Source organism: Talpa occidentalis, unplaced genomic scaffold (assembly GCF_014898055.3).
Source record: "Talpa occidentalis isolate TD23 unplaced genomic scaffold, MPIMG_talOcc4v2.1 talOcc4.14, whole genome shotgun sequence".
Classification (NCBI taxonomy): domain Eukaryota; kingdom Metazoa; phylum Chordata; class Mammalia; order Eulipotyphla; family Talpidae; genus Talpa; species Talpa occidentalis.
The window spans coordinates 84,946,421-84,964,035 of NW_023601433.1; the positions used below are offsets into that span (position 1 = coordinate 84,946,421).

General features: G+C 40.7%; 2 protein-coding genes and 1 pseudogene across 6 annotated transcripts in view; 1 reads left to right on the forward strand and 2 right to left on the reverse strand.

Moving 5' to 3' along the window:
- The window catches only part of TMEM116 (transmembrane protein 116), a 77,250-nt gene extending 70,586 nt beyond the window's left edge, over nucleotides 1–6,664 (forward strand). For 2 of the 3 annotated variants that reach the window (XM_054695329.1, XM_054695330.1), the window contains exon 11: nucleotides 6,315–6,663. In XM_054695329.1, the coding sequence (XP_054551304.1) occupies nucleotides 6,315–6,536 (222 nt within the window). In that variant the 3' untranslated portion in view covers nucleotides 6,537–6,663. Of the gene's footprint in view, nucleotides 1–6,314 lie in introns of all 3 variants that reach the window. The other variant, XM_054695331.1, reaches the window with a different exon arrangement.
- The window catches only part of MAPKAPK5 (MAPK activated protein kinase 5), a 32,503-nt gene continuing 18,058 nt past the window's right edge, over nucleotides 3,171–17,615 (reverse strand). For 2 of the 3 annotated variants that reach the window (XM_037511149.2, XM_037511147.2), the window contains 8 exons: nucleotides 17,334–17,429; nucleotides 14,501–14,581; nucleotides 12,922–13,109; nucleotides 11,027–11,147; nucleotides 7,580–7,710; nucleotides 7,213–7,334; nucleotides 5,810–5,914; nucleotides 3,171–3,363 (listed from right to left, as the gene is read on the reverse strand). In XM_037511149.2, coding sequence (XP_037367046.1) covers nucleotides 3,269–3,363; nucleotides 5,810–5,914; nucleotides 7,213–7,334; nucleotides 7,580–7,710; nucleotides 11,027–11,147; nucleotides 12,922–13,109; nucleotides 14,501–14,581; nucleotides 17,334–17,429 — 939 coding nt within the window. In that variant the 3' untranslated portion in view covers nucleotides 3,171–3,268. The remainder of the gene's footprint in view (nucleotides 3,364–5,809; nucleotides 5,915–7,212; nucleotides 7,335–7,579; nucleotides 7,711–11,026; nucleotides 11,148–12,921; nucleotides 13,110–14,500; nucleotides 14,582–17,333; nucleotides 17,430–17,615) is intronic. The other variant, XM_037511148.2, reaches the window with a different exon arrangement.
- LOC119245115 (ATP synthase subunit d, mitochondrial-like) lies at nucleotides 13,644–14,492 on the reverse strand (annotated as a pseudogene).

The window sequence follows — 17,615 nt, forward strand, 5'->3', positions numbered from 1 at the left end:
TCTAATTCAAGTGGGAATGTTATGATACCAGAAATCTCACATATGAGCATGAAAACAGATCAACTCATTAATTATCCCCAATATTATTCCTAATACAGGTAAAATTTATCATTAGCATCTAGTGAAATTAATATTGTTGTATCACAAACCCATTTTAAAAACTACAGCAAAAAAGGTGAAATTATTTCCAGCTGGAATGCTTTTCTCCTTGTATGATTGCTTTTCTCCTTCTCTTTAGTATGACAAAAGCCACTTGAAATTTTATAATTTGGAAGTTACTACAAATTTAAGGGGATTCCCTATAACTGAGCCCAAGCAGGCAGAGCAATTAAGTTATTTGTGGGATAAAAAGAATCAAATCAATAATGAAAGAACACTTCTACTTCTTAAATAAAAATGACTTAAGAACTAGTTTTCGAGTTCTCAAACTGAAGCATTTTCAATACAGAAACCACACACACACACACACAAATATACAAGATCTAATTTCATTTACATTATCTGACTTCTTTAACCAATAATCCAGTAACTCCCTCAACTATTCTCCAGTGAGTATCAATAAAACTCTATAAAAAGGCAGTTCCTCCTACCTATATATTTCAAACAATTTCTGACAGGTATTCTTTCATACACATACAATACAGTAGAAAGATACAAGTTGTTTTACATCAAGCAGATTTGTAATTATGGCAAAGTCTGAAGGTAGCTGAGTGTTAATGGTTTTAGTGAGAATGGGATTAGCAAATCGTGGGAATACTGGAGACCAACCTGCTGCTCAAGAGAACTGTTCTTACAGCATCAACTGTGTGCAAACACAGCATTAGAGACAGGCCAGCAGAGACAAGAACGGTTTTGTTTCACTTTCAGTTATGTGCAAATTTTGCTTAGTAACCTGACCATAATGTAAAAGGAGAATTTGCTATTTGCAACAAAGGAAGTCCACAAACAAAACTCTACTTTGAAGGTCGGTGCTAAATCTTTTGGGAGCTATTATTTGGTCAAGAAGCTCTGTCCAGGTAGAACCCACTTGTGAGTTACAAGAGATGGAGCACCCTCCAGGGAACTCACAAACTTCCAGCATGCTGTTGATCTGGACATGTCTGGGACAGCACTCATTGTGGGGGTCAGACTAATTCAGCCTGAAGGGACTGAAACATGGGCAGCTGTCACTCAGAGTAAACGGAAATGTCCTTTTGGGTATTAAGACATCTATATGACAAATTCAAGAAGTTAATGGTAGAAAGGGCATGCTAGAAAGTTCCTTTGAAGAAAAAGAAGAGTAACAAATTTAATCACTGCTTTCCTTTCCCCAGTGAATACTGAACAAACCTTTGCCCTAAGAAAAAAACAAGTGTTTAGCTGTTTCTAGAACAAAAGATTCTAGAAACAAGTGCAGATTATTTCCTGAAATTGTAAGGGACTTGTGAGACTGCATTTTACTGATATACAGAATTATTTACTTCAACCCTTTAATTCAAATCTCAGATAAATTTTCTCATCAGTCAATTGAGAAAATTTGGTTCTCTGCTGCCTAACTCTTTGATTTTGTCATGTTTAAAAGTACTGAATTATCCTTTATAGCGTAACTATCCCTTATAGAGGAACCACTTATCCCAAGTAACATTTATCCAATAACTTAAGATAACTGAATCTTATCTGAAAAATTACCTTGAATTACAAATTTTCCAAGATAAAAGGGTACCAAAGCAATAAGGTAACTCTTAAAAGTAACTGTGTATTTTATCTTACACTCCCATGTCAGTCACACAGATACGGAGCATGCTCAGCAAAGTGGAGGAGTTAGAAAATAAAGTGAACTTTGTGGGGTCAATTTTGATTGAAGAGACTGTGACAGGAAAAAACTGAATAACTGAGCCTACTGATCCCTTTGCTTTACTCTCTGAATAGCCTATTAGCTCTTGTATATATCAACACAGGTACCCACCAAAAAGTGCTTTCCAAAAACCTCGTTTACAAATGTGCCCGTATGTACAATAGAAAACTAGAAAAGTAGTCGGGCTTGTTTTCCCTTGAAAAAGCTAACCCCTGGGCCAAAACCATACTTCTAAAAATGGAGGGTACATTCGCAAAAGAAATGCAGCCCCAAAGATACCACATGAAACTCAGAAGCATTACAAACAAAAAGGGGCTGCTTTAAGAGAAAAAAAAGACCTTACATGCTAATCCAATAGTCCAGTTTTCATGACATGAAAAATTCTCAGAAAAGTCATCCCATAAAAGGGGAACCAGAAAAACAGAGAAAGGAAAAAAGCTGTGGAGCTTGGTGGGGGTTGCAGGGAAGGGAAAGGACAGAGTGGAGTATCAGGAGAGGGGAAACTGAAGCTGTGGTTAAAAGTAAAAAGAATTACCTCAAAAGAGATCCCTAATCATGCTCAGCGAAATAAGCCAAAAAGAAAAAGAAAAATACCGGATGGTCTCACTCATAGCAGGAATCTAGAAAACTTAAATAAGGGACCAGGAAAATGAATAACTATAAGAAAGTGAAAATCAAAATCAACAAAAAACTATGAACCAGAGACACTTTTAGGGGGGCAGGGGCGGGAGGGGAGGGATTGGGGTCAGAATGGGGGCGCTGCAATTGTATGGGGAATATAACAATAAAATTTATTATCTAAAAAAAAAAAAAAAAAATATAAAGGAATATTAAAAAAAAAAAAAAAAGAGATCCCTATTAGATTTAAGGAACCATTAATACCATTTAGCAAATGTGAGTCGGGGGAACCACTACCATTTTTCTCTGTGAAATCAGAGAAATGAAAGCTCAGTTTTCTGCCTTTGACACCAGGGCAGCGGGCATACTGTGAGGCCCAACAGGCAGTGTGCATTAAGGAGCCACAAAGATTTCTTGGCACCAGACTTCATCCCCAATAGTTCAGAAAGTAAATACACAGGGCAACTGAAACCAGATTCCACAGTACTTGTTTCAACTGTTTTACTAAGAAGAAAAGGTCAAAATAGCTTTATGTCTACCACTAGCAAATCATTTTTATTACAAATGAAACAATCTTGCTTGACAGTATCATCTGTCATCTTACACACATGAGTAACACAGTCCTAATCATATATCTCTATGAACTGAGATTTTCTTAAAATGAACTACACTATTAGTAAATCCTGTATCTAAATCTATACAGCATTTTTAAGCACTGTGGAAATGAAATTATGATTTATTAATTTACATAAAAATTACTTTATACATTAAAGAATAATTTTTCAAAATGTTAAAAAACAAAGTCTGACACTATCATTATTGGGATTCATGGGACGTAGTTTGTTCTTCTATCACTTGCTTCACAATTTCTGCCAGTTTTAGTCGATCTACTTTATCTGTGAATCCACGACCTGAAACACAAGAGAGAAAAAAAGTCAGTCTGGGAGATGACAGACTCTTGACAGGAACCAAATAAGGTATGCTAAAGTAGTCAAATTCACCCTTACCAGTGGAGGGACCATCCCCATTACTGCTGAAAACTAGTTCAGATTTTTCAGATAGCAATTTAGCAGTTCCATTAACCTGGCTATTGGATTAGCATCTAAAATCCAAAGTTCACTACTGTAGCATAGAAGGAAACCACAAAGAGGGATCTTTTTAATATATAAGTCTGACAAAAGGCTTTATCCACAATATATAAAGAACTCCTACACATCTATGAGAAAAATGGGCAAAAGTATAGGCACTTCCCAAAAGGAGAAATCTAAATGGCCAACATTTAAGATGTGTTTAACTTCATAAGTCACCAGGAAAGGCAAAGTAAAATGATATTATAATACCCTACATACTAACCAGAATGACTAAAATTAAAAAGCTAGGCAGTAACAAGTGTTGATGTGGATGTAGAATAACCACAACCCTCAAATACTGCTGGTAGAAGTAGCCATTGGTACAATTATTACATTTTGAAAACCTGGTGGCAGTGCCTACTAAAGTCAAACAGATAACTATACCCGTGAACTAGCAATTCCAATCCTAGACTTATACAAGATGAGTTCATCAAAATATAGCCATTTTATTTCCTTTTCTATTGGCTGAATTTTTTAAACTAACTCTAGAAAATACCAAAAAAAACAATGTTAGTTATGAGAAGAATTTAAAAAAGTTTTCATGGAGGCATAATTAACAATCTAGGGCCTCCCTGGTGGTGCAGAGGATTGAGCACTGCACTGTGAAGCTGTCCGCAGCCTCTGCAGCACAGGTTCGATTCCCAGCTGGCCAGGGAGAAACCCACATGGCTTGGCAGACCTCTCCTGCCTCACCCACTGATCCCCTCAGCAGTGTCTTCAGTCTGTCTGCCTGTTCTGCTCCCTGCTTTCTCTGGTGAATTCTCTTGCCCTCCCATGCCTCTGACCTGTACCCCAGTTCTTATATATATAAATAAATAAATCTTAAAAAAAAAACCACAATGCAGCATTATATATGTTTCAGGTGTACAACATAATGATTTGATATTTGTATATATTGCAAAATGATCATCACAATGAGTCTAGTCAATATCCATCATCATAGAATATTAACAGAAGTACTATTCTTGTGATAAGAACTTTTAAAATTTGCTCTCTTAGCAACTTTCAAATATGCAATACAGTATTATTAACTATCGTCACCATGCTGTATATTCCATCCCCAAAACTTATTTATCTTATACTGGAAATGTGTACATTTTAACTATCACCCATTTTACCCATTCCCCACCCCATAGCAGACTTTTTCTTAATACCAAAACCTGGAAAAAACCCAAATGTCCATCTAACAGTGGAATGGAGAATAGATGGATGGACGGACGGACAGACATTATATACACTATATGTACTGAGGAAAATATATATTTATATGAGAATGATTTGCCACTAAACACAACTATATGGTTGAATTTAACTAATATAGTGTTAACTAAAAAAACACACAAAGGAACAGACTTATCTGAAACCAAATTAGATAAGAAGCAAAACCAGGCAATACTAATTTATGGTGCTAGAGATCGAGATCATGATTACCCTTGAGGGGAGGGAGGTGGCAATCTGAAGAGGGGTCCATGTTTCACCACCATGCTTAGGTACTGGTTATGGAGGAGTGTTCATTTTTTAAAAACTCATCAGAAGTGCACATTTCAAATGCAATCACTTTTCTGTACTGATATTCCAAAATCTTTTTCAAAAATCCCAGGAAAGTTAATCTTTTCCAAATAAGGGAAAGGCCCATATTTGGATTTCTCAGGTACATGAACCAAGCAGGCAATGAAGTCAGATAGTTTGCTCCTTTCCTGAGCATACTGGAGCTGAAATCTAGTTTAGTGTGTTAAACTAGAAAGATAATATAAAAAGCAGCTTAAGAAATATATCTCTTCCTTCTTTTCCTGGGAAGAAAAATTCAAAGAACAGATTTGGCCAACTCTAATCTTTAACTCTTCTTTAAGCTAAATAGATGAGCAAGATGGATTTCCTAATACTCTGTCCTTTCTCCCCTTAGAGTACACTGCTCCTTAATGACCTGGTGAACAGCCCATCCTGGTATCTGAGACTTCCGAGATCAGGGACTTTAACCCCAAGTGGTGTGCGAGAGCAGTTCTCCAGAGTTCAACATATGAACTCTGCAGTACATGTGAAGGGGCCGGATGTCTGGATATGCATGGGCCGTTAATGCAGGGTATAACCCTCTGTCCCACACTACTCCATTCATTCTCCAGCCCTACTTCACCTAAAAACAGTTCCAGCCCAGCCCCCCAGAGATCCCAAATCTTCTGAACAGTCACATATCTATATTCCTGAGGAAAGGAGTGATTAGGACCCCTACCATTCCAGCTGAAGGTTTGCAGAGTATCTCTTAGGAGTTTGCATTCTCGGTTATACTTCCAAGCCTCCTGCATTACTTCATTCAGCTTCTCGTCTTCATTCTCTCCTATTGATAAAGATGAAGAAGTAGTTGCATTTTCCTGTAGCATCATGGAATTTCAGTATTAGAGAAGGAAAGACATGATGTCCCACTTGTTGAAAAGTGATTACAGGTGCAAACTCTACCACAGGCTAGTCCATTATATGTGGACCAATTTTGGTCTCTGAACTCTTATACTTCCACAGCCTCACATAAATCCTCTGATGTCCAAGTCTTAGCTTTGGGGAATGGGAAACAGGCAGTGTCAGACTCTATTGCTGCACAAAAATACCTGGCTAACCGAAGAGACCAAGAGTGGGAGGGAGAACAAGGCTGACTGGGCTACCCTGTTTCTCTTATACCTATTTCTTATTTTGGAAGATTATCTGCTGTACACTACATGAGTTCTCTTAAAACCCAAATCTAGGAAACTCAACAGCTTTCTGGCCTACTACGTGAAGCATCTCAAATTCATCTATTGAGTCAAATCCACATACCCCGAGTGGAGAAAGAACACACTGAAGAAAGTTCCAAAGGAATCATGGGTAATTCACACTCAGGCCACGGTATGAATAGCAGCAGGGGCCATTTCCTTACTAAGCAGGTATTCTCTTCATATTCACAATTTAGTAACAGCCTTGCACTGTAAAGGCTCTGGAAACGGTATTTAACAGCCTGCAACCCAATCCTGACCCTGTCCACACTGCTTACTCTCCATCGTCTATTCCTATGCCCTCCTTGATAAACTAAGAGAGGGCCTCTCCAGTGGCACAGAGGTTGAGCGCTGGGTTGCGAAGCTGCCCGCAGCTTCTGCAGTGCCGGTTCAATCCCCGGCTGCTCCCCGGCCACTAGCAGGAGGGTCCCACATGGCGTGCAGACCTCTCCTGCCGCCCGCTGCTCCCCTCAGCAGTGTACTCGGTCCTTCTGCCTGCTCTGCTGCCCGCTCTGGCTCTGGTGAATTCTCACCCTCCCGCGCTTCTGACTGTACCCAGTGCTGGTATAAATAAATAAATAAATCTTTTAAAAAAACCAAAAAACTAAGAGAACACATGCTGCATGTGACAGTGACAATTAAATCTAAACTAGAAACTTCACAGGAAATCAAAGGGGCAGAACTTACGCATTTCTGAATTCCCAATGTCTACTCTTTTTAGTGGGCGCAAATGTCTATAATATACTTATTTTCTTATAACACAAAGATGAGACAGACAACCCCAAATTAAAACAACTCCTTTTGTCACGAGCATGTGCTATGCGTGCACGCATGCACGCGCACCCCCCTCCCGCCCCCCCAACACACACAGAAAATTTGTAAATGATGTGACCTTTACCAGCCTGGGGGAGAATACACTGAGCAATCACATCTCGGAGTTTTTCCAAGGCAACATTTGAATCCTCAGCTCCATTCTCATGGTCGTGGATATAAACACTGTCCTTTGGCTTGGTGCTTTAAGTTTGAGAGACAGGTAAAAACAAGGTGAGAACAAAAACCCAATTCTCGAAAGATATTAACTCTAGGGAACGATTTTTCAGATAAATTAACTATAGAGTATCTGCAACTTCTGATGCCATTTCTTATTTTCTCCACCTTCTTAAGAGGTAGAAAAATGGCAGACCCTTGCTGACCATTCAGAATCCTACACGCCAGCCACACCAGCGATGAAAGACAATTGAAGAAATAAGCTCAGTTACCCAAGTAATTTTCTCTTTCTCAGAATGGGGTTGTTCACAGAGTGGAGGGGCTTGAGGCTGACTTTCAGATCCTGGATTCGCATGTTGGCCAACTGTTCGGCATGAGCCTGCTGGATTCCTGCAACCACTGCCTAAATGCAAACACTGTCATCAGTTTTCCACATTTATTTCTGAGCACCTAAAAAGTCAATATAAGAAAGTAGGAAGGAGAGCTCAAAGAACTAAGGCAATTTTACACTCATGCTGGCAATATACAAATTTCTATAAGGCACAGAACTCTTCTCCATGGATCAGCGGAATCCAGGCCAACCAAGGGTCACATAACAGCTAGCCCTACTTCCCTGTGAGGGGACAGAGATGCAAATAAGAAATACCAACCAGACTATGCTCGCAGTGATTGGCAAGACCATGTGTAAATAAAGGTGTGCATGAACACTAGGGGAAAGGCTGGCTACTGCTCCTCCCACAATGGCATTTGTTCACTGCCTTCATAATATAGACAGTCAGTTCAGCCCTGATGGCTCTGAACCCCAAATAGTTGCCATAGTGAGCAAGGGAGATGCTCGCAAACTGATCTATAAGCCAGTTGATCAATTTACAATGAGAAAAAACAGTCATGGAGTCTAGAACCCTTAGAGTCTGTGTCTTTATGACCAGTGAATGCTCTCCCTGAGGGAGGGAAATAATGAGCAGAAAGCTTTGTGACAAGATGATTCTGTTTTTGTATTTTAAAAGAGGACAAACTCATGAGTATGTGTGTATACCCCTAGAAAAGTATCAGGAAGGACACATTAAGCCATTGATGACCTCACCACTCAGGGGTAAAACCATGGCAGAGGAATGAAAGGATATTTTTGCTTTTTAATTTTAGATACCTCTATATTGTTTAAATTTCAACAACAAAATTTGACAATTTCAAAACAGTAGTTTGTTGGTAAGTGCGCAATTAGATCAGGAAGAGTTTGAACTCAGTTAAGGAAACCGTGGTAGTTGGCCCTGGTCCCCTGTATCCTCACATCTATCTCATCAGTGATGGCCCAGCCAAAAAGATGGGAACAGCTCAAGGTCGTGAGCTCAGCTTCCATCTTCTACATGGCTTAAATGGACACTATTTAACAGCTACATATATGGTCATTTTTCTACAGTTCCAAAGGTGACCAACCCACTTCGTTTCTGTCACAGTGCACTTCCATCTTGCAGGCCTTGGAGTCACTCATTCTCTTTAAGAGTCCAGATAGCAGGCCTCCCCTGGTGGCGCAGGCAGTTGAGCACAGTGCTGTGAAGCTGTCTGCAGCCTCTGCAGCGCAGGTTCGATCCCAGCTGGCAGGGGAGAATCCCACATGGCACAGCAGACCTCTCCTATCTCGCCCGCTGCTCCCCTCAGCAGTGAATTTCAGTCAGTCTGCCTGTTCTGCTCCCCACTCTGTCTCTGGTGAATCCTCTCACCCTCCTGCGCCTCTGGCCTGTACCCTGGTTCTTGTATGCATGAATAAATAAATCTTAAAAAAAAAAAAAAAAAAAAAAAAGAGTCCAGATAGCCACCACACTTGGCCTCACTATGCACTAATTTTAAAGTAACTCCAGAAGACAATCTTATTTTTTCATTTCTAAGATCTTAAGGAAATCCACACTGTATGTGCCTACAACCACAGGAACCAGGTAATCCCTTTGGATTTTAAACTAACTAGACCATTTTTGGATTACTGGTCATATTTATACCAGGAAGACAACCACCCACAAATTAGAAATGGAGAGAACTGTTTCTCCTTTCCCTTCCATATTCCAGCTAAACTAAGGGAGGCTTCAACATTCCTTTCTCCTAATCATTTATTTTCCTTTTTTTTAAAGATATATTTATTTATATAAGAACTGGGGTACAGGCCAGATGCGCGGGAGGGTGAGAGGATTCACCAGAGACAGGGTGAGGAACAGAACAGGCAGACTGACAGAAGACACTGCTGAGGGGAGCAGTGGGTGAGGCAGGAGAGGTCTGCCACGCCATGTGGGTTTCTCCCCGGCAGGCCGGGATCGAACCCGCGCTGCAGAGGCTGCGGACAGCTTCACAGTGAGGCGCTGTACCATCTGCGCCACCAGGGAGGCCCCCTAATCATTTATTTTCTCACATTTCAATTCCATTCCTTCTAAGCTAGTAACAGTCAAGTCTGTGTCACTGCCTTGACCTTTCAGCCACACTCAGGTCCCCACCACACATCTCATTCATTTGAATGTCTATCACTATAAATAATATCTAAAACTTCTCTTTACCCAAACCAGTCTGGTTTTTTAATTTCCTTCTATCTGTCAATGGTAATACCCGATGATACCCACTTACATATATTCAGTCACCAAAATTGGTAGAAATTTGTCTTCAAATCCTCATTCATCTCTACTCTCAGCTCTTAAGAGATCTCTCGTCACCTCACTACAGAAGATGTAGGTTGGCAAGTCTGCTCACCATTCCTAAATACCTTCTCTGTGGCAAATCCTTTCTCAAAAATCTAAAATGTCCCCTCAGTTATGTCCTACTAAGATTAAATCCCTTGGGCCTCCCTTGGTGGCACAGGAGGTTGAGCGCCACGCTGTGAAACTGTTTGCAGCCTCTGCAGTGTTGGTTTGATCCCAGCCGGCAGGCGAGGGTCCCACATGGCATGGCAGACCTCTCCTGTCATGCCCGCTGCTCCCCTCAGCAGTGTATTTCGTCAGTCTGCCTGTTCTGTTCCCTGTTCTGTCTCTGGTGAATCCTCTCACCCTCTCTCGCATCTGGCCTGTACCCCGGTTCTTGTTAAATAAATAAATCTTTAAAAAAAAAAAAAGATTAAATCCCTCTGTCTACTTTCAAAGCCTGGCCTGCCACACCCATCTCACCAACTTCATTAGTGAAGTCAGGCTTTTTTCTCTGACTGGCAAACTTCAGTCTCTAATTTTCTGCTCATGTTGCTTGCCAATTTGGGCACAGATTCTTCAAGGCCAGCTAATGGCTGAAAATGTGAAAGCAACTGTCACAAAATAGCTAATAAATGTTCTCTTTAAGAACCAAATTATAAGCCCTTCAGAGGTGTTCTCTTTTTCTGAGTACTGTGGCATTCAGAGAAAACTTAGCATGAAAAAGCTCTGAAATGTTCTGCTTGCCTGATTTTTACTGGCTTTTCTAACCAATCTGTTTAAACCCCTTGGGCAGAGGGCGAGGGTCTTAAGACTGCTTTGTGCCCCCCAACCCTGTAGCACAAATCTGGAGTGCTCCCTTGGTGTATATTTACTGGGCCATGAGCTAGTGTTTTATGGAAAGCAGTTCTTCATTTCCGATCCTGATTTTCAGGAAACCAGATGTTTTCTTGGGAAAGACCATTTGCTCTGCATTATTTTCCTTTTAAACCCTCACTGAGTTGAACCTGAACATTTCTTCTCAAAAACAGCCTCTTGACCAACAAAATACGCATCATTCAAAACCTTATCCATCATCAGCTGAGCAGAGGGCAGCACGTTATCCAAGGCTTCAGTTGAGTTGAGCCAGGGGTGGTCCAATACTCCCTCAATGGTGAGTCTTTCCTCTGGTTTCACTTTCAAGAGCCTGCAGAGAAAACGACAACAGGGCTGTGATACACAGGTGCTCTCAGAAGGCCAGAAAGTTCCTGGATTTGGTGCTAACCCGCTCCAGCTCATGAATTTCTACCAACTCCTATAAGACTAGGCTTTCCATCTGCATTAAGCTTTAAGGGCGCTGTATCCATAGGTGGCCTGTCTTATATTAGACAAAGATAAAAATGATAGCAAAGGGTTTAATCCAGTGGTATTTCTAGGACAGTCAGTTCTAATTTCCAAAAGGGACTTTTTTTTTTTTTTAAAGTGCTCTTTTGACTGACAGTGGCTGCGAAATTAGCTGAGGGGTCATATAACTCTGAAAATCCAGGTTACTACTTCTGATAAAACTCTTAGAACTTGCCATATGAAGAATATAAACTCTTTATTCTAGAGATACTCAAAAGCTAAAAATCTAGAGTCTGAGAAGGGGATAGCATGTCCTTCTAACCTCATTACTGCTCTGTACCACCTGTTCTTTGATCTTCCTTCTTTACATCTTGCCCATTCATGCTCATGCAATTCCTAGCACACCTCAGCATGTTCCCTAGGCTGTTCACAGCCCCTTCCTCCAATTACGTGTCCTTTGTGATAGTCCACATGTCACAGTCTGGAAAACATGCCCACTAGCTCTTTCAGGTTCTCTGCAACTTTTTGGATCATTTGAAACAAACAGCTTCAGGTTCTAAGAAAGGATTATTTAGAAAAGAATCCCAAAGCTGAAAGATGATAATCAGTGTTGCTCTAGGGATAGGAAATATATTCAATAGAACTGACAAAGAAACCTAGAGGATCTTGAGGTTAATTAGTTCTGAATATAGCATGGAACTAGCATGGGAAAACAGCTGATGGTTGAAACATTGCCTCCACCCTCCTAGAAAACCTTCATTTGCCCTCTTTACAAACTTGTCCCTCTTTATATACATAGGTCCCTAATCACTGGGACTTTTCTAACAGCACTAACCAACAAGCTCACTTTTGAAAGAGAGCAGTACTCTCCATAGAGAAATGAATGTAGTGTCAGGAGACAGCTCCGAGATACTCCCCCTTTCATGTATGTCTTAATTACATTACAGATGAAGAAACTGAAACTAGAAAGGGAGCTATAGCTCAGTGAAGACCAAGCAGTAGGAATAGCAGAACAGCACTTAAGTCCCAGAAGTCAAGCCTTCCCTCCCAGGTGGACAGAAAAAGAAAATTACCTTAAATTTAGATCTGACTTCTTACCTACTCCTCTAGCTACCCAAGGACTCCGAATGTCAACTCTCCCTCATTCTTCCAAATTCTCCTCCCCTTAATATCCATCAGAGCAAACAACTAGCAGAGAAGGTTGAAGGGTAGGGTCCACACACAATCACACATTTCTACAGCAGCCAAAGAATGAAACACCAAAAGCATCAGCGTTGTCTTAGCGCCCTGGTTCGGTTCCTGGCACCAAGTCTGTCCCAAACTGGCTGATATGTAAGAAGGTCACACCAGGGGGTATTCAAGGTCCTACAGTGATGACCACAGAGACACTGGCCACTGAGGGACCTGGGTTCACAACCCTGAAGACAAATTCTAAGAATGCAACAGGAGAAAGCAAAGCTCCATTTTCACTGAGGTGTGGAGACAGAGAACTCTCACCTCAGGCTCCAGGGATAAGATTTCTGAGGTGCTAGAATGGGAAGGAGCGTGCCTGCGAAACAAATGACTTTTCTCTACCCAACATTTCCTGCTGCTGCATTACCTTAAGGCCTCTTTGGCCTCCCCACCCAAGAACTCACTTCCTCACAACATCTTTGGCCATCTCTGAGATCTGGCTCCATTCCTCCTCTGGGAACTCAAAACTGCCCGTCATGATCTTTCTCCGCATATCCTTTGGGATAGTCCGGCTATGATGTTTGGAGTAAAAAGGAGGGTATCCGCACAACATCACATAGATAATCACCCCCAGGGACCACAAGTCACAGCTCTGAAAGCAAAAAGAAAATAAGTCACTCATAGACGAGGCAGAGCCCTAATATAAAATTTCCTGACATACATAGGCTGACAGCACCAAGAACCACTTCACACAGTCTGGAAAAGTTTCAGGAAGTCTTAAGAGAACTAACCTTTCTGTAACTTTGACGCTACTGATGCTCTCTATATATATATGCGTCCAAAGCGCAGGGCCCAGAAAGAGATAGCCTACTGCCTTTCACTGTCCTCAGTCCCCTTCCTGTCACCTTTGTCTACATATCCAGCCTCGAGTCTCCGAGCAGATTGCTTTTTTTCTAATTTACTTGGCGACTCCAGAACCTGTTTCAAGAGGCCCTAAACCTCTTGTGCTTTAGAACTGAGATGCTTGCTGTACAGGCTACAGTTTGAAAACGGTAGTAGTACCAGGTAACATTTAGGAACACTTACTAGTTGTACTAGACACTGTTCTAAGTTAGGGTTTTGTCTTTTTCACTATATCATTATTTCTAATGTCCAGATTTTACAATACAAGAACAAGAGCATTCTCTCAGACTGAAATTTCTAAATTCTCAATCGGCTTATGAAGTCAATAGGGATATTTCTTCTTGTCTAACTTGGTTTCTGGGAAGATGATTGAGGGAATTACGTTCTTCATCTTCTCCAGCTCTTTCTGGTGCTCCTCAATCCTGGTCTTTGAGAGACTGAAAAACTCAGCACAACTTTTCATATCTTCTTTTTCTTTAGCATCTACCTGGATAGTATATTTACCCTCTGGCACAGGAAACTTCAAGACATTAAATTTCTTCTCAAAGCTGTCTACCAAGCCTATTTTTACCACGTTGGCCTTGTAGTAAGCCCAATCGATAGCAGGTAGATTTTAGCCAACCTGGAGGGAAGGTCTCACTCCAGGATTTCAGGGACTTGGCCATAGTTTTAGGTTCAGGGGGTCATCTCCCCAAAGCTATCCAGTCAGAAGTTTTCAGAGCAGGTTTTTGCACAGCCATCTTAAGATCCTTCACCAACCTGAGGCCCCAAGGCCACTAGGGAAAGTAACAGAAGTTAAGTTGGGCTTTTTATGGGGTAAGAAAGAATGGTGCCATAAATGGTCATGGAGTATTCTCAGAAATGGCCGCCACCTCAAAAAATTAAGACAATCATGTCTTTTAATGTGGTCGGTGGACTATACAGCTAGCCAAATAAATAACCTCCAGCTGACCTTGGTTCCTGTAAAACTTAAACTGGTAAAAGCTTTATTTTATAATTTATCAGACAAGAACTTGAACTCCAGATACTTTCCTGCATAGGTGCTGCTTCCAGAAATATTAAGGGATAAGAATGAACTGGTCACATTCCCAGAGGATCACAAAACAAAAAGGTCACAGGTAAAGAGGGGCTTCCCCCTACCTTGTTGTAAGTGTACGGTGTTGGTGAGGTAGGTATGATGCCAGATTTCTCTTTCTGGTGCCTTCTCTGTGCTTCCAGTACCTGTCAGAATCAGATCAAGAGGACAATTATTGTCATGTCACCAAAAAGAAAAATGTGTTATCCAGTCTAAAGAAATGATAATATAACAGCTGTTACAATGTCTTTTAATCTAAAAACTAGGATGTAATAATTCTGAATGCAAGTAAAGTGAGATGTGTTTAAAAAGGAAGGAATGTTTTCGGAATGGATGTTTTGAAGATCTTGGGGAGAATTTAGTATCAAATGAAATGGTATTAAAAAGTAGGGAAGTAGGACCTCCCGGGTGGCACAGGCGGCTGAGCACAGTGCTGTGAAGCTGCCCACAGCCTCTGCAATGCCAGTTTGATCCCCCGCTGGCCGCCGAGCAACCCACATGGTAAGGCAGACCTCTCTTGTCTCACCCGCTGCTCCCCTCAGCAGTGTATTTCAGTCAGTTTGCCTGTTCTGTTCCCTGCTCTGTCTCTGGTGAATCCTTTCACCCTCCTGCACATCTGGCCTGTACCCCAGTTCTTGCATAAATAAATAATGAAATCTTTTTTTAAAAAAAATAGGGAAGCTTGGGCCTCCCCGGTGGCGCAGCGGTTGAGCACTGGGTTGCGAAGCTGCCCGCAGCCTCTGCAGTGCCGGTTCGATCCCTGGCTGCTCCCCGGCCACCAGAGGAGGGTCCCACATGGCGCGCAGACCTCTCCTGCCGCCCGCTGCTCCTCTCAGCAGTGTACTTCGGTCCTTCTGCCTGCTCTGCTCCCCGCTCTGGCTCTGGTGAATTCTCTCACCCTCCCGCGCTTCTGACTGTACCCAGTGCTTGTATAAACAAAACAAACAAACAAACAAATAAATAAAACATGCCTCTATTTAAAAAAAAGTTAAAAAAAAAAAAATAGGGAAACAAAAGAAAGTATCCGAGGAATAGAAATTTTACGTGCTCAAATGACTTGCTATGGAATATTTAAGTTTAGTATCAGTAGTGTATTTATGTAAAACCAAACCAACTTCTTTTTCATCGGAAAAAAATGACTAAAGTATTCTTAAACTGTTTTTACTAGCTTTCCATAACAAATTTTTAGGTAACCTAAAATTTTTGGTGCTTTTTTTACCCTCAGGCTTGGTTCACTGAAAATAATCTAATCCTGTCAGCATTGTTGAGCATTGTAAAAAAAAAAAAAAAAAACAGATCTACTGTTAAAAACCTCTTGTCATTCTGGGTTATGAAGTGTTTTTTTATAAATCAACATGTCCATAAATATGGAAAGACTTTTTAGAGGAGAACAAAAAGTACTAACCATAAAAAAAAAAATCAATGAATTGGACTTGATCAAAATTGTAAACTTCTGCTATTCAAAAGACCATTATGAAAACTAAAAAGAAGCCACAGACTAAGAAACATATTCATAACCCCTGTGTGACAGGCAGAGTAATGGCTCCTCAACATGTCCATGTCCTAATTCCTGGAATCTGTGAATACAGTCCCTTATATAGCAGAAGGGACTTTGAAGATTGATTTAATTGATAATCTTGAGATGAGGAGATTATCCTGAATTGTGGGGGGGTGGGGGTGGGGGTGGGGGTGTCACATGGGTCCTGATAAGAGGAACTAGAGTTAGAGAGAGAATGGAAGATACTGCACTGCTGGTTTTCAGAATGTAAAGGCCACAAGCCAAAGAATGTGGGTGGCCTTTAGAAGCTGAAAGAGACAAGGGAATGGATTCTCCCCTAAAACTTCCAAAAGGAACACAATTCTGCTGATAACTGGAACAATTTTAGACTTCTAAATCCTAGAATCTTGAGGTAATAAGTATGTGCTTTTTAAGTCACTAAGTTTTTGGCAATTATAGCAGCAGTCAAAATACATACATACATATAACCAAGAACTTGTATGCAAAATAATAAAAACAAAGTAAAGGCAAAAGATGTGAACCTGTATTTCACAATAGAATGCTCTGCTGTTATATCATAATATACTGTCAATAAACACATGGAAAAAAGCAAACTCAACAACAACAGCCATCAGGAAAATGGTATAGCTACATCTACGATGAAATCACACGAGGGACCCACTAGAATGACTAAGATTAGAAATACTAAACGTGAGTTGGTGGTAAGAATGTGAAGCAATTGAAACTCATACATTACTGGTGTGTATACAAATGGTACATTTTGGGGAAAGATTTTAAAGGGGACAAATATGTCCTCGAAACTTAGAAATCAATGTTACTAGCACTTTTGTTTATAAAGCCAAAAATGGGAAATAAGCTCCAAAAGCCAACAATTGTTGAATGGATAAACAAGGCTTAGTCATGATGGAACACTACTAGGCAGTAGAAAAGAACTATGCGGCACCATGGATACATTTCAAGAACATGCTAAGTGAAAACACAAAATGTAAATAAATTCCATTCTTATGAAATTCTACAGCAGATAAAACTAACTGATAATGACAGGAAGCAGATCACAGTGACTGGGGCTGGGAGAAGACTGACAGCAAAAGTGCACGGGACAGCTTCTGCAGTGATGACAATAATATGTATCTTGAATGTGATGGTCATCATTAATCCATTGTCAAAACTCAAACTACTTAAAGTAGGAGTTATTTCATTGCAGATAAATCATCTCTCAATAAAGTTGATTTTAAAAGTATCAGTCTGTAGGTTACTGAAACTAGTTCTTCCCCTCCCGTTTGTTAACGCATATGCCAAGCTGTGCCACAGAATAGAAGAAACCCAAATCTATAGGCAGTTTGGTGATACATCCTACGGCAGAAACTGCACATGCTTACCTGAGGTGCTACATAATATGGGGTGAACTGGGGTGTCATCAAATCACCTTGGTCAATTTTGGCAAACCCAAAGTCACACAACTTCACGGGGGCATCCTAAAATAAAACAAATAGCAGTCACAGCTCCAGAGTTCTCAGAAAACAATAAAGGAAAATCCAGCTGTAAGATTTGTTACTTTGAGCTCGCACAAGTTTTGAGCTGAGACCTATGCCTGTGAGTAGCATGACTCCAGATCTGGAGACAATAATTCATATTAAAGAATTGTTCTTAGCAATACAAAA